Genomic DNA, 13452 nt, shown 5'->3' on the forward strand with positions numbered 1-13452 from the left:
CTATCAAATCCCCCCTCACTCTTCTTTTCTGCAGACTAAATAAGCCCAGTTCCCTCAGCCTCTCCTCATAAGTCCCCTAATAATTTTCATTGCTCTCCGCTGGACTCTCTCCAATTTGTTCACATCCTTTCTGTAGTGGGGGGCCCAAAACTGGGCAGAGTTCTCCAGATGTGGCCTCATCCGTGCCGAATAGAGGGGAATAATCACTTCCCTCGATCTGCTGACAATGTTCCTACTAATGCAGCCCAGTATGCTGCTAGCCTTCTTGGCAACAAGGGCGCACTGCTGACTCGTATCCAGCTTCTCGTCCACTGTAATCCCCAGGTCCTTTTCTGCAGAACTGCTGCTTAGCCAGTCGGTCCCCAGCCTATTGCAGTGCCTGGGATTGTTCCGTCCTAAATGCAGAACTCTGCACTTGTCCTTGTTGAACCTCATCAGATTTCTTTTAGGCCAATCCTCCAATTTGTCTAGGTCACTCTAGACCCTATCCTTACCCTTCAGCTGATCTACCTCTCCCCCCAGCTTAGTGTCATCCACGAACTTGCTGAAGGTGCAATCTATCCCATCGTCCAGATAATGAAGATATTGAACAAAACCTGCCCCAGACCCCTGGGGCACTCCGCTTGATACCGGCTGCCAACTAGACATCGAGCCCTTGATCACTACCCGTTGAGCCCAATGATCTAGCCAGCTTTCTATCCATCTTATAGTCCATTCATCCAATTCATACTTTTTTAACTTGCTGGCAAGGATACTGTGGGAGACGGTATCAGAAGCTTTGCTAAAGTCAAGATATATTACGTCCACTGCTTTCCCCAGAGCCACAGAGCCAGTTATCTCATCATAGAAGGCAGTCAGGTTGGTCAGGCATGATTTGCCCTTGGTGAACCCATGTTAACTATTCCTGATCACCTTCCTCTCCTCCAAGTGCTTCAAAATGGATTCCTTGAGGACCTGCTCCATGATTTTTCCAGGAACTGAGGTGAGGCTGACTGATCTGTAGTTCCCCGGATTCTCCTTCTCTTTTTTTAAAGATGGGCACTATATCTGCCTTTTTCCAATCGTCCAGGACCTCCCCCAATCGCCATGAGTTTTCAAAGATAATGGCCAATGGCTCTGCAATCACAGCACCCAACTCCCTCTGCACCCTCGGATGCATTGCATCCGGCCCCATGGACTGTCCAACTTTTCTAAATAGTCCTTAACCTGTTCTTTCACCAGTGAGGGCTGCTCACCTCCTCCTCATACTGTGCTGCCCAGTGCAGCAATCTGGGAGCTGACCTTGTCTGTGAAGACGGAGGCGAAAAAAGCATTGAATACTTCAGCCTTTTCCACATCATCTGTCACTAGGTTGACTCCCCCATTCAGTAAGGGTCCCACACTTTCCCTGAGCCCTTCTTGTTGCTAACATACCTGTAGAAACCCATGTTGTTACCCTTGACATCCCTTGCTAGCTGCAACTCCAATTGCATGCTTAGCCATATTTTTATACTCCTCCCTAGTCATCTGTCCAAGTTTCCACTTCTTGTAAGCTTCCTTTTTGTGTTTAAGCTCACTGAAGATTTCTCTGTTAAGCCAAGCTGGTCGCCTGCCATATTTGCTATTCTTTCTGCACATCGGGATGGTTTGTTCCTGTGACCTCAATAAGGCTTCTTTAAAATACAGCCAGCTCTCCTGGATAACTTTCCCCCTCAGATTAGTCTTCCAGGGGATCCTGCCCATCAGTTTCTGAGGGAGTCAAAGTCTGCTTTTCTGAAGTCCAGGGTCTGTATTCTGCTGCTCTCCTTTCTTCCTTTTGTCAGGATCCTGACCTCGACCATCTCATGGTCACTGCTGCCCAGGTTGCCACCCACTTCTACTTCCCCTACCAATTCTTCCCTATTTGTGAGCAGCAGGTCAAGAGGAGCATGGCCCCTAGTTGGTTCCTTCAGCACTTGCACCAGGAAGTTGTCCCCAGCACTCTCCAAAAACTTACTAGATTGTGCACTGCTCTATTGCTCTCCCAGCAGATGTTAGGGAAATTGAAGTTCCGCATGAGAACCAGGGCCTGTGATCTGGAAACTTCCGTTAGTTGTCTGAAGAAAGCCTCGTCTAACTCATTCTCCTGGTCTGGTGGTCTATAGCAGATGCCCACCATGACATTACCCTTGTTGCTGTCGCTTCTAAACTTAACCGAAAGACTCTCAACAGACTTTTCTCCAGTTTCATATTGGAGCTCTGAGCAATCATACTGCTCCCTTACATACAGTGCAACTCCTCCACCTTTTCTCCCCTGCCTGTCCTTCCTGAACAGCTTAAACCCATCCATGACAGTGCTCCAGTCATGTCAGTTACCCCATCAAGTCTCTGTTATTGTAAGCTTAGGTGTGACCTTCCAAATTCATTTCACATAGAAGTTACCAAATAGACTTCAGATGATGCTTAAACTAATCTGATCAAAAATGTATGTTTGGAAACAGTGCAGCGTTGGCCTGGGCCAAAGGAAATGGAGCGTTTCCATGCTCTTTGACGACTCAGTTCTTCTTCGAGTGCTGTCCCTGTGGGTGCTCCACTCCAGGTGATGGTGCGTCCCGGCGCTGTTGACCGGAGATCTTCGGTAGCAGTGTCTGGTCGGGACACACGCACTCAGCTGCTGTCTTGTGGCCTCGTTAGAGTCTGCCTGAGCGCGCGCGTCCCGCACCCCCCTCAGTTCCTTCTCAACCGTCCTCGGCTGAAGACGGGACTCGGGGCAGTGCTGATCCCCTTCCCTGGTCTCTGAAGGAAACAAGTACAAAGACATAGAAATAGTAACATCCCAGTTATTTCCCTTCCTTTAGAATAGTTACCTAGTTTAAAAAAAAAAAAACACAACAAAAAAACCTTCTTTTTCCTCAAGTTCTTCTCCTATTGAGACGCTTTCCCCGGCATTCCTAGTGCAATAATGCTAGGGTCTTCAGGATTTAAGAAATGTGATTCCTGTCAAGACTCTATGCCAGGGGTCGGCAACGTTCGGCCTGCGGCTCGCCAGGGTAAGCACATCCCGTGCCACTTCCTGCTGCCCCCATTGGCCTGGGACAGCGAACCGCGGCCAGTGGGGGCCACGATCGGCCGAACCTGCCGCGTCAGCAGGTAAATAAACTGGGGCCCGGCCCGCTAGGGTGCTTACTCTGGCGAGTCGCGTGCCGAACGTTGCCGACCCCTGCGCTATACCATGGTCCGACGGACACTCATGCTATGTGAAGTGCCTTGGTGAGACGCACATCCCTGCCAAGTGTGTCCATTATACCAGCCTCAAATCTAGGGCTCGTCATGTCCGGGACCTGCAGCTGAAAATGTTCCTGGTGGAGAAATCCCTACAGCCGCCTATGGGAATGGGCAATAGCAAACCCTCTCCCTCACGCTCTCTGTCCAGGTCCGAACTGATCGGGAGCGCGGCTTCACCCTCATGTGAAGAGGCAGGAAGCCCAACTGTCTCCATCCAGAGACTTTCAAAAGGGTAAAGGGTCTCCTGTGAGATCCTTACCCTCAGTGCTGACAGCGCCAAAGGCAGGCGCCTCCTACCCTCCCAGCACCTCAGCCACGGCTCCTGTGGAGCGCAGAGGCAGGGACCCTCCCACAGGGCGCCTACAAACGGCCTGTGACACCAGGGAAAGCAAAACAGAAGTCAGTGCATGCTTCTGAGCACAGATCATGCTCAGCAGGATCACAGCCCAGGGAGCAGCAGCAGCAATTCTTAAGTTAGGATGACATCTCAGTGGCCCCTCAGCCTGACTCTCCTTGACACACAGTGCTCACTCTTTGACCAGCCGCTCTCCCCACCTGACCTGGCTACCTTCACTGACAGCGAGCCTGATATGCACCAGCAGGCGGAGTTCTCCCCACCTGCCTCTCCTCCTCCACCAGAAACTTTTGCACCTTAGGTCACGGCTTACAACCACCAGCCTCAGTTTCCCTACTTCACCCCCCGGTGGGCGGCACCTAACTTCTCTTATCCCATGCTTTGGCCTCAGTGGTACCCTTGGCCAGCTCCTGCTGCCACTCGTCCTCATGCTGCTTCCACCAGATCACAAGCTTCTGCGCCTCTATCTCCAGCTCCGTTTACTTCTAGAGCGCCTGAACCTCCCCCCCCCCCCCCCCCCCCCCGAAGAGGTGGGCTATGGACCATACCCTGATTCACGGACCCTTAACTCTCCATCAGCTCCAGAAGGATCCCTCATGCCTCCACCTCCACAGAATGTGGACGACTTTAAACAATTCCAAGAACTTTTTAAGAGGGTGGCACTCAGCCCGGTCCTTTTAGAGGAGGTCCAGGAGACACAACAGACTCCTCAAAATCCTCCAACCTTCTGTGCCCTCAAAGATCGTGCTCCCCATAAATGAAACACTCCTAGAACCAGCTGATACCCTCTGGCAGACTCCAGTCTCTATCCCACCAACTTGCAAAAAGGTTGAACATAAAATTATGTTCCTGCTAAGGACATAAACATCTTATTTTCCCATCCACAACCGAATTCTCTTGTAGTGAATGCAGCGACAGACAGGACGAAACAGCCGCACTACTGGCCCACCCCGCAAGACAAGGACCTCAAATGCCTTTACCTCTTGGGCCACAAGGTCTATACTTCCTCCATTCTGCAATTCAGAATTGCAAACTATTCCGCCCTACTTGCAAGCTACGACTTTGACAATTACAATAAACTCTTTGATTTTACCTCCCATATCCCAGAGGACAGGAAAGCAGACTTTGTCAGTCCTTGTCGAGGGCCAGTTGGTCTCCAGAACAGCCCTACAAGCATCTCTAGACATGGCAGATACAGCAGCCCGCACTACCGCAACTGCGGTGGTTATCCACATATCTTCCTGGCTGTCTGCATCTAGTATCCCCAAAGACCTGCAGACCAAAGTGGAGGACCTCCCCTTTGACAAAGATAAGATTTAAAAAAAAAAAAAAAAAAAGACAAAGTCCTTCAGACTATGAAAGACTCTAGAGCGACCCTGCGCACCCTGGACATTTACCCATCCCTTCCCAGGAGACAACAGTATCAACTTTATCAGAGGCAACGCACACAACAATATCACCAGCCCCAGCCCAGACCATACGATATAGCCAGGAATTGCACTAGACCTCCTAGGCACAGACAAAACCAAGCTCAACCAGCTACCTCCCACCCATCGGGAAACAAACAACAATTTTGAAGCGTTGGTCGAGGGTCTGCACGAGCACCCCTTGACTCTACCGCCTATTTGCCCATGTGGCCACCGCCTCCAGGTTTTCCACCATGCCTGGCAGCAGATCACACAGGACCGTTGGGTCCTGGAAATAGTTCAGTCCGGTTACTCCATCCCTTTTATATCCCACCCTCCTACCCTTCTCCCTTCCCCGTCCCTCTTCAGGGACCCCTCTCACGAGCACCTACTTCGTGTAGAAGTGGCTCATCTTCTACAGCTAGGTGCAGTGGAACCTGTGCCGACACAACATCGAGGCGAAGGGTTCTACACCCACTACTTTCTGACCCAAAAGAAGAGCGGGAGATGGAGGCCTATACTAGACCTACACCGACTGAACAAATTCGTGTGTGTACAGAAATTCAAGATGGTCACACTGGGCACAATAATACCCGTGCTGGAACAAGGGGACTGGTTCACAGCCCTCAACCTACAGGACGCGTATTTTCACATACCCATTCATCCAGCCCACAGACGCTTCTTGCGGTTCGCACTAGAACACAACCATTTTTAGTACAGGGTACTCCCTTTCGGACTTTCCACAGCACCGAGAGTATTCTCCAAGACCCTAGCCGTAGTCGTGGCCCAACTCCGCAGACACGGGATCATACTTTTCCCCTACTTAGACAATTGCCTCATCAAAGGCAACTCATACGACGAGACATTACAAGCTACCCATTTCGCCATCTCCCTCTTCCACAGCTTATGTCTTCAAATAAACTTCCAAAAATCCACCCTGACATCTACACAGCGGATCGAATTCATCGGAGCTCACCTGGACTCAATCCAAACCAGAGCCTCACTCCCACACAATAGATTCCTCGCTATTACACATCTCATACATACGCTCTCCGTTCGTCCGAGGATACAGGCAAGAATTTGACTACAGCGCCTTAGCCACATGGCAGCCACCACCTTCGTGGTCAAGTACGCCAGGCTGCACATGAGATGTCTTCAGGGTTGGCTCAGCTCCAACTACAAACCCAGCAGACACAGCTTCTGCATGATGCTGACTCCTCCAGCGAACGTACTAGCTTCTCTACAATGGTGGACAAGATCAGAGAACCTCTGCAAGGGCATTCCCTTTCAGCAACGCTCCCCATGCTCGCCACAGACACTTCCCTGGTCGGTTGGGGAGCGCATCTGGGGGGACACATGGCACAGGGCCGCTGGTCGCTGCCAGAGACGCATCTGCACATAAATCTCCTAGAGCTCAGAGCAGTGAGACAAGCCTGCCTTCGCTTTCTCCCTGTCATAAAGAACAAATCTATCCAGGTGCTAGCAGACAATATAGCATGTATGTTTTACATCAACAGATGAGGGGAGCACGATCACACTCCCTATGCATGGAGGCCATCCGGTTATGGAATTGGTGCATACAACACCACATAGAAATTACCGCTTCATACCTACCCGGATGTCACAACACTACCGCCGACACACTAAGCAGACACTTCTCCAAAGAACTCGAATGGAAATTACATCCCACGATACAACAACAGCTCTTCTCCCACTGGGGCACCTTGTCAATAGACCTCTTTGCCACAAACCCAAATCACAAATGCCACCTATTTTGCTCCAAAGTGGGATTTGGGACTGCATCCCTAGGAGACGCTTTCCTCATCCTATGGAACAACTCTTCATGTACGCTTTTCCACCGATCCCTCTGATACACAGGGTTTTATGCAAGATCAGCGACGATAAGGCCCGGGGCATACTTATTGCCCCAGCTTGGCCAAGACAGACATGGTATCCTTACCTGCTCTGCATGTCCATCCGTCCTCCACGGACTCTCCCCAACAGACCAGATCTGTTTTCTCAGGACAACGGCCGGCTTCTTCACCCGCAGCTCCAGAAACTCCACTTGATGGCATGGTTCCTTCATGGTTCCAGACCCACAAACTAGCCTGTTCTGAGCAAGTCCGGTATGTTCTGCTGCATAGTAGAAAAGACTCCACCCGTAAGACTTACCTGCAAAAGTGGAAACGCTTCTCCGTGTGGTGCTCCCATAAATACTTGACACCCCATACCGTGACCCTCCCTAACATCCTAGACTACCTTTTGAAACTAAAACCGGGCAGGCTCTTGCTCAACTCCATCAGAGTACACCTTGCAGCCCTCACCACCTTCCATGATTTGCTGGACAGATATTCCCTCTTTGACCACCCCACAATAAAAGGTTTTCTCACGGGCCTGCAAACCTCTACCTTGAGATTTATCCATCAGCAACTGCCTGGAATCTCAATCTAGTTCTTTGGGTCTTATGAAAACTCCCTTCGAGCCCTTAGCTACCTCATCTCTTCTCCACATGTCTATGAAGGTAGCTTTCTTGGTTGCTATAACGTCAGCAAGGAGAGTAGGGGAAATAAGCACCCTGATGGCCTACCCTCCCTACACAACCTTTTCTAAAGATAAAGTTACCCTGCGACCACACCCTAAATTTCTCCTTAAGGTGGTGTCCACCTTAACCAACCAATATACTTACCTGCATTCTATCCCAAACCGCATGAGACTCCGCATGAAGCGGCTGTACATACCCTCACCATCAGACGAGCAATCGCCTTTTATCTAGACAGGACTAAGCCATTTTGTAAGTCCCCGCAGCTATTTGTCTCCACTACCAAGCGATTGAAAGGTGCGGCTATCTCTAAGCAACGGCTTTCCAAGTGGATCTCTGACTTCATCAGATCCTGTTACCGCATTCAGAATGCCCAACCACCCGAAGGCATCAGAACTCATTCTACTCGAGCTGTCAACAAACGTTGCCTTCCTCCATAACGTACCCATTCCTGATATCTGTAAGGCGGCCACGTGGACATCTGAACGCACATTTACCAAACGTTATGCTATCATGCAGGATACTACGGCAGACACCATAGTAGGCCACACAGTACTGTCTACAGTCATCCCTGCCGCAACTCCAAGGTCCCACCAGCCATAGTGGGTATTGCTTCACGTTCACCTGGAGTGGAGCACCCACAGGGACAGCACTCGAAGAACAAGAGAAGGTTACTCCCTGCTCAGTTGATCTTGGTGATGCCTTCCAGAAGATGCTGAGAATAGATAGATAGATAGATAGATAGATTTCAGTCATATGCCCCAGATCCAAGAGGAGAGAACCAGTAATATTTTACTTCCTTTAAAGGAATGATATTATCTGATTTCAAAGTCATTCACTGCAACCTTTGTATTGTGGGGGTTTTAACTGTTACTTTGCTTTTCTTTCCTGCTACAGCGAAGTGCAAGATTTGTGAATGGGCATTTGAGAGCGAGCCAATGTTCTTGCAGCATATGAAGGATACCCACAAGCCTGGAGAAATGCCCTACGTTTGTCAGGTATTACACATTTTAAACTCTGTGCTTTAGACTGTTTCTATGAAGTCCAGGAGGAGGTCTGGAACTTTCCAACAAATCACTTAAGTAGGTGATTAGTGCCATTGGAGTCAGTGCTGAGGGAGCAAACACTACTAGTTTGCATTGAGGGCCTGGAGATGGGAGCTTTTTCAGGAAAGAGAAGCTGTCACTCTAGAGGAGAAGATAAGGCTCTGTCACTCACTCACTACAACCCTAGTTGCTGTCTAAGCCTGAGATCAGTGCTTACATCCACTCTCCAGATGCTACCCTCCATAAATTGGTCCCCACTGCTGCCTGTCCAATGGGAGAAGGAGAAAAATAAGAAACTTCTAAAATGTAACCTTTTTCAGTGTGACATAGGGCCTGAGTGAATTTTTCTATCTGACACACTGTGACTTGCTTTTCAGTAACTACCTGTTATTCCTGATTGCATTGTTACTCCTCTCTTCTTTTTAGATTGGATGGATAGTGTCATTAACTGCTAATTTTATAACCATCTGAAAGAACAGAATTCTCAGGAGAGATCTGTTCTTAGAACTATTAATTTTAAGAGTATAGTAGTCTCTTTAAAAAAATCTAAGTATCTTATTTTTATTCTTTATGGGTATACCTCAGTAAACCCTGATGTTCCCCCGACTCCTCAAGATACCTCTCTCTTCTTGTAGCCCTGTATTCTGAGTGATGAAGACTGCATAAGATTTACTTTCTTTCAGAGCTCATTACTCCTCAGATGCTCAGGAATCTACCTAGATTGACCAGCCCCATTTTTAACTGAGAGAGATCACTCACTGTTAGGTCTCACTTCCTGTTAGATCTCCCTTCGTGCTTACTTCAGATAAGCCCTGGTTCATTCAGTAACTTAAAGGGGGTGTAGGTTAGCAGCTGCTTAGATGCTTCAGTGAAAGTAACCATATACTATAGTTATAGATGTGCTATAAATTCCTAGATTACTTCCATGTTAATTGTTTGCATTTGTCCATCCCCAGGTCTGTCAATATCGTTCGTCGCTTTACTCTGAAGTGGATAGCCATTTCCGAATGATCCACGAGGACACACGGCACCTGCTCTGTCCTTATTGCCTGAAAGTCTTTAAGAATGGCAATGCCTTCCAGCAGCATTTTATGAGGCACCAGGTAACCCAAGTACGGAGTTAGATTTACAATCTTTGCAAAGTTTTGGTTAAAATGGTTCACTTTTCACAGAGAATTGAGTGGGAGTGGAGCACATGCGTAAAGCTGAATCAGGGCGTGCGCGCGCGCGCACACTCTCTCTCTCTCTCTCTCTCTCTCTCTATTTACTGTGAGAAATGTTCCCTGTCGGTATTTGTTTCCAGGTTGTAATTATTGGTGGGTGATATCAGCCCTTTATCCTTCTGGGTGAAAAGTTCAGATTCCAGAAAATAAATTCCATCCCCCAGACCACATTTTTTACAGCCATTGGGAAGCTCTAGTTCCATATCTATTGCCTAGAATGGTCACCTCTTTTAAGTGTGAGTAGTTCTAAGTTCTAAATTGTGTAAAGTTAGTGCTTTTGGCAGGTGGCACATTGACAACCCTGGAAGCCCTCAGTTTACCCACAGAACAGATATAGGGTAGGCATTGGAAAGACAAGCAGCTTCCACGTGCTGCTCTGCCAGTGTGCCTCAGCCGTGACTCGGAGAAAATCCCCTCTAGGAGAAAGAGAAGAGTTCATTTTTCTTGATCCTGCAGTTGTTGGTGCCTCTGCTGATAAAGGGACCAATTGCCGGGGTGAAGGTGATTTTGTGATGTGGACACTTTACCCACTGGAAACTGAACAAAGTCCACCAGTAACTACTTTTAATACAATATTTTCAGATGCCCCCTAAACTTGGCTGGACTTGAGATCAAGGGGATAAAAGGAAGAGAAGCCATTGTTTTGGTTTCTTTAAATAAATAAAATAAACCACCCAAGAACCTTCCCTTTTTGCCTCCACTCTCCAAAATTAAATCTATTTCATTTTTATTTTGCTTTAGAAGAAGAGTGTTTATCACTGTAACAAGTGTCGTCTGCAATTCCTATTTGCCAAGGATAAAATTGAACACAAGCTGCAGCACCACAAAACTTTCCGAAAGCCCAAACAGCTAGAAGGACTGAAACCTGGAACCAAGGTAAGGGATCCAAGCTAGACAGCAGCCCTCGCTCCTCCTCCTACATTTTCTCAGAAGTATATCAACAGTATCAATATGTACTTCCTAAAAATTCCAGCAGCATTTTTCTACCGGTTTTTACTAGATGCCATAAAACAGGTGTTTGCAGAATGTGCATCACTTCAAATCTACACCTGTTGGAACAGACTGAGTCCACCTGCCATTCCATGTTAAATTGAGCAGACCATTGCAAAGCTGAGGAGCAGAGATCAGGAGTGAGGCAGCACCTGTCTTAAATATGCAAAACTGAGGTATAGCCTGTATCTGTCATTTGCTGCAGGTTACAATTAGAGCATCTAGAGGACAGCCGCGGACGGTGCCAGTATCTTCGAATGATGCGCCACAGGGCACCTTGCAGGAAGCCACTCCACTGACGACTTCCTCGGACCCCCAGCCCATCTTCCTGTACCCACCCGTCCAGAGGAACATCCAGAAGAGAGCAGTCAAGAAAATGTCAGAACTTCTTGCTAAGTTTCAAACTAAAAGGTTGTTAAAGAAAATGCAGTCAGCTATGTTATGCCACCATTGATGGCAGACTGCTCCTCGGCACTGTGCAGTTTCGGCTTGTTCACTGCCAGGAAGAACTATCATGCCAGGAGAAGCCAGCTTTCCACAAGACCAGGATTAAGTCAAATTATTAAAAGTTTTGGTTTTTTTATTTTCTCTTTTGTGGGGTTTTCCCTGTAGAGAGCCCAGAGGAGCCTCTCTCTTTCTCTTCCCCGTCTCATACTGTCTTCCTTAGAGGTCCCACACTGCACCCTTAATTTTTCTGGTTAAGGCAGTCCACTGCATTTGCGTACATGGCATAAAAGAGTGATTCCTTAAAGAGGTGTCACAAATGGGGAAACTAAAGGCTAACACTAAGACAATCTATATAGCTAGGGCTGAAAGTATAGGTCAAAGAGGAGATTATTTTGACTGCATTTTTTTTTTAGAAGTTTGCCTCTGTCAATGACAGTCTTCACTGTTTGCTGATTAGCTTTGTCTTTTGTGTCTGCCAGTCTGAAAGGGTTTGTAGGAACAGGAATTGTAACTCCACAAGGTATCTGTACAGCCACTGATGAGAATGTCCCCTTTCATCTGCAGGAGTGTCCTGGGGAGGCAGACGTGCTTGGAGTGCAGCTTCGAAATCCCAGATTTCCCAAACCACTTTCCTACCTACGTCCATTGTTCGCTGTGTCGTTATAGCACTTGCTGCTCCAGAGCTTATGCCAACCATATGATCAAGTAGGTGTAAAAGGACTCTCTAGAAAAGCAAACCTCTCTAATACACTGGAAGCCCCCCTTAGATTGTTATTCTCTTTTACTGGGGCATCAGTAAATTCCAGTTCACTAGAAGTGGGTTATAGAGCAGTGTGCATGTGGTTTGTATCAATGCAGAGGGTGGTAATGGGCGAGAACAGTTGAGGGCAAATGCTGGATGAGGATTAATCTCAGTGGATTTCAGTTCACATAAGGGACACGCACGCATCCAAACGCCTTTTCATTTGCCAGCCACCTAGAAATATCCCGTCTAACGTTTGCAGCTGCCCTCCCCATTCAGAATCAGGATTTGGTGATTCTACTCTAGACCACTGGGCCTAAAAACCTCTCCAAGTTCTTAAGCATCAGTGACTGTGGCAAATAAGACATTACTAGGTGAGAACTGTCATTAACTGCCCTCCGGTGCAAATCGCTGAGAGGTGTGGGTTTCAGAGCAGGGATATTGCTGTCTTGCTCCTAAAACAGGTTCTAGTATATAGTTAATTGAAAGATGTAGTTAATCTGTTACCTTGTGATCAAAAATGAGTCATGCTACATTCGCACAAACCTACAGATCCTAGAAAATGATGGATGCAGCACAGTTGCCCCCAGAGCCAGGGTCAAGCAGTTTAATCAGGGATAGGAATCCAATTCCCCTGAAATCTTAATTGAAAGATAGGGAAACTTGCAACAGAATGATTCTAAAATAGGATCAGGTTTCTCTGAATAAGTGTGCAAGATTTTTTTGTCTGGCTTAAATATGCAGAATAATCCTGAGCCTCTAGTAAATATCTTTGTTTTTTATCTTACAGCAACCACGTTCCTCGGAAGAGTCCAAAATACTTGGCCTTGTTTAAAAACTATACTGCCTGGTAATGCCAAACTTGATTACATCTTATTTTAATTTCCTAACCATCTCAAGTGATTTATTTTCTGATCTTCTAACTCTGTCATCTTCTGTAATTATCCACTTCTCAAGAAGATCCAATATTTTTTTTCTGTAATAGCAAAAAAGTGTTTAAACAGAGCACAAGATCCTGGGTCATACTTTACCCTTGATAACCTGCAACTCCTAATGACTTCTTAAGGCAGGTCTACACTACAGCCCGGATCGACACTCTGAGATCGATCCAACGGTGGTTGATTTGGCGGGTCTAGTGAAGACCTGCAAAATCGACAGCATATCGCTCTCCAGTCAACCCCTGTACTGTATCCCCGATGAGAAGAGTAAGGTAAGTCGATGGGAGAGTTTCTCCCGTCGACCCCCCGCGGTGTAGACCCTACGGTAACTCGACCTAAGGTACGTCAGTTGCGTAGCATAGGTTGACTTATCGCGGTAGTGTAGACATAGCTTTACTGTGAGCTAACTTCATGTGGGAAATGCATTTATGCAGTTGAAGGCAGAATTTGGTCATGAGAACGTAAGAATGGCCATACTAGGTCAGATCAATGATCTATCCCAGACCAGTATCCTGTCTTCCAA

The 13452-nt window shown here is 47.5% G+C and overlaps 1 protein-coding gene across 10 annotated transcripts in view; it reads left to right on the top strand.

Moving 5' to 3' along the window:
* POGZ (pogo transposable element derived with ZNF domain) overlaps window positions 1-13452 on the top strand; it is a 70852-nt gene that overhangs the window by 50722 nt on the left and 6678 nt on the right. For 7 of the 10 annotated variants that reach the window (XM_034756306.1, XM_034756307.1, XM_034756309.1 and 4 more), the window contains 6 exons: window positions 8441-8541; window positions 9546-9701; window positions 10554-10688; window positions 11008-11180; window positions 11814-11954; window positions 12782-12841. In XM_034756306.1, coding sequence (XP_034612197.1) covers window positions 8441-8541; window positions 9546-9701; window positions 10554-10688; window positions 11008-11180; window positions 11814-11954; window positions 12782-12841 — 766 coding nt within the window. The remainder of the gene's footprint in view (window positions 1-8440; window positions 8542-9545; window positions 9702-10553; window positions 10689-11007; window positions 11181-11813; window positions 11955-12781; window positions 12842-13452) is intronic. The other 3 variants (XM_034756308.1, XM_034756312.1, XM_034756316.1) reach the window with 1 other exon arrangement.

The sequence above is a fragment of the Trachemys scripta genome, chromosome 24, assembly GCF_013100865.1.
Source record: "Trachemys scripta elegans isolate TJP31775 chromosome 24, CAS_Tse_1.0, whole genome shotgun sequence".
NCBI lineage: Eukaryota > Metazoa > Chordata > Testudines > Emydidae > Trachemys > Trachemys scripta.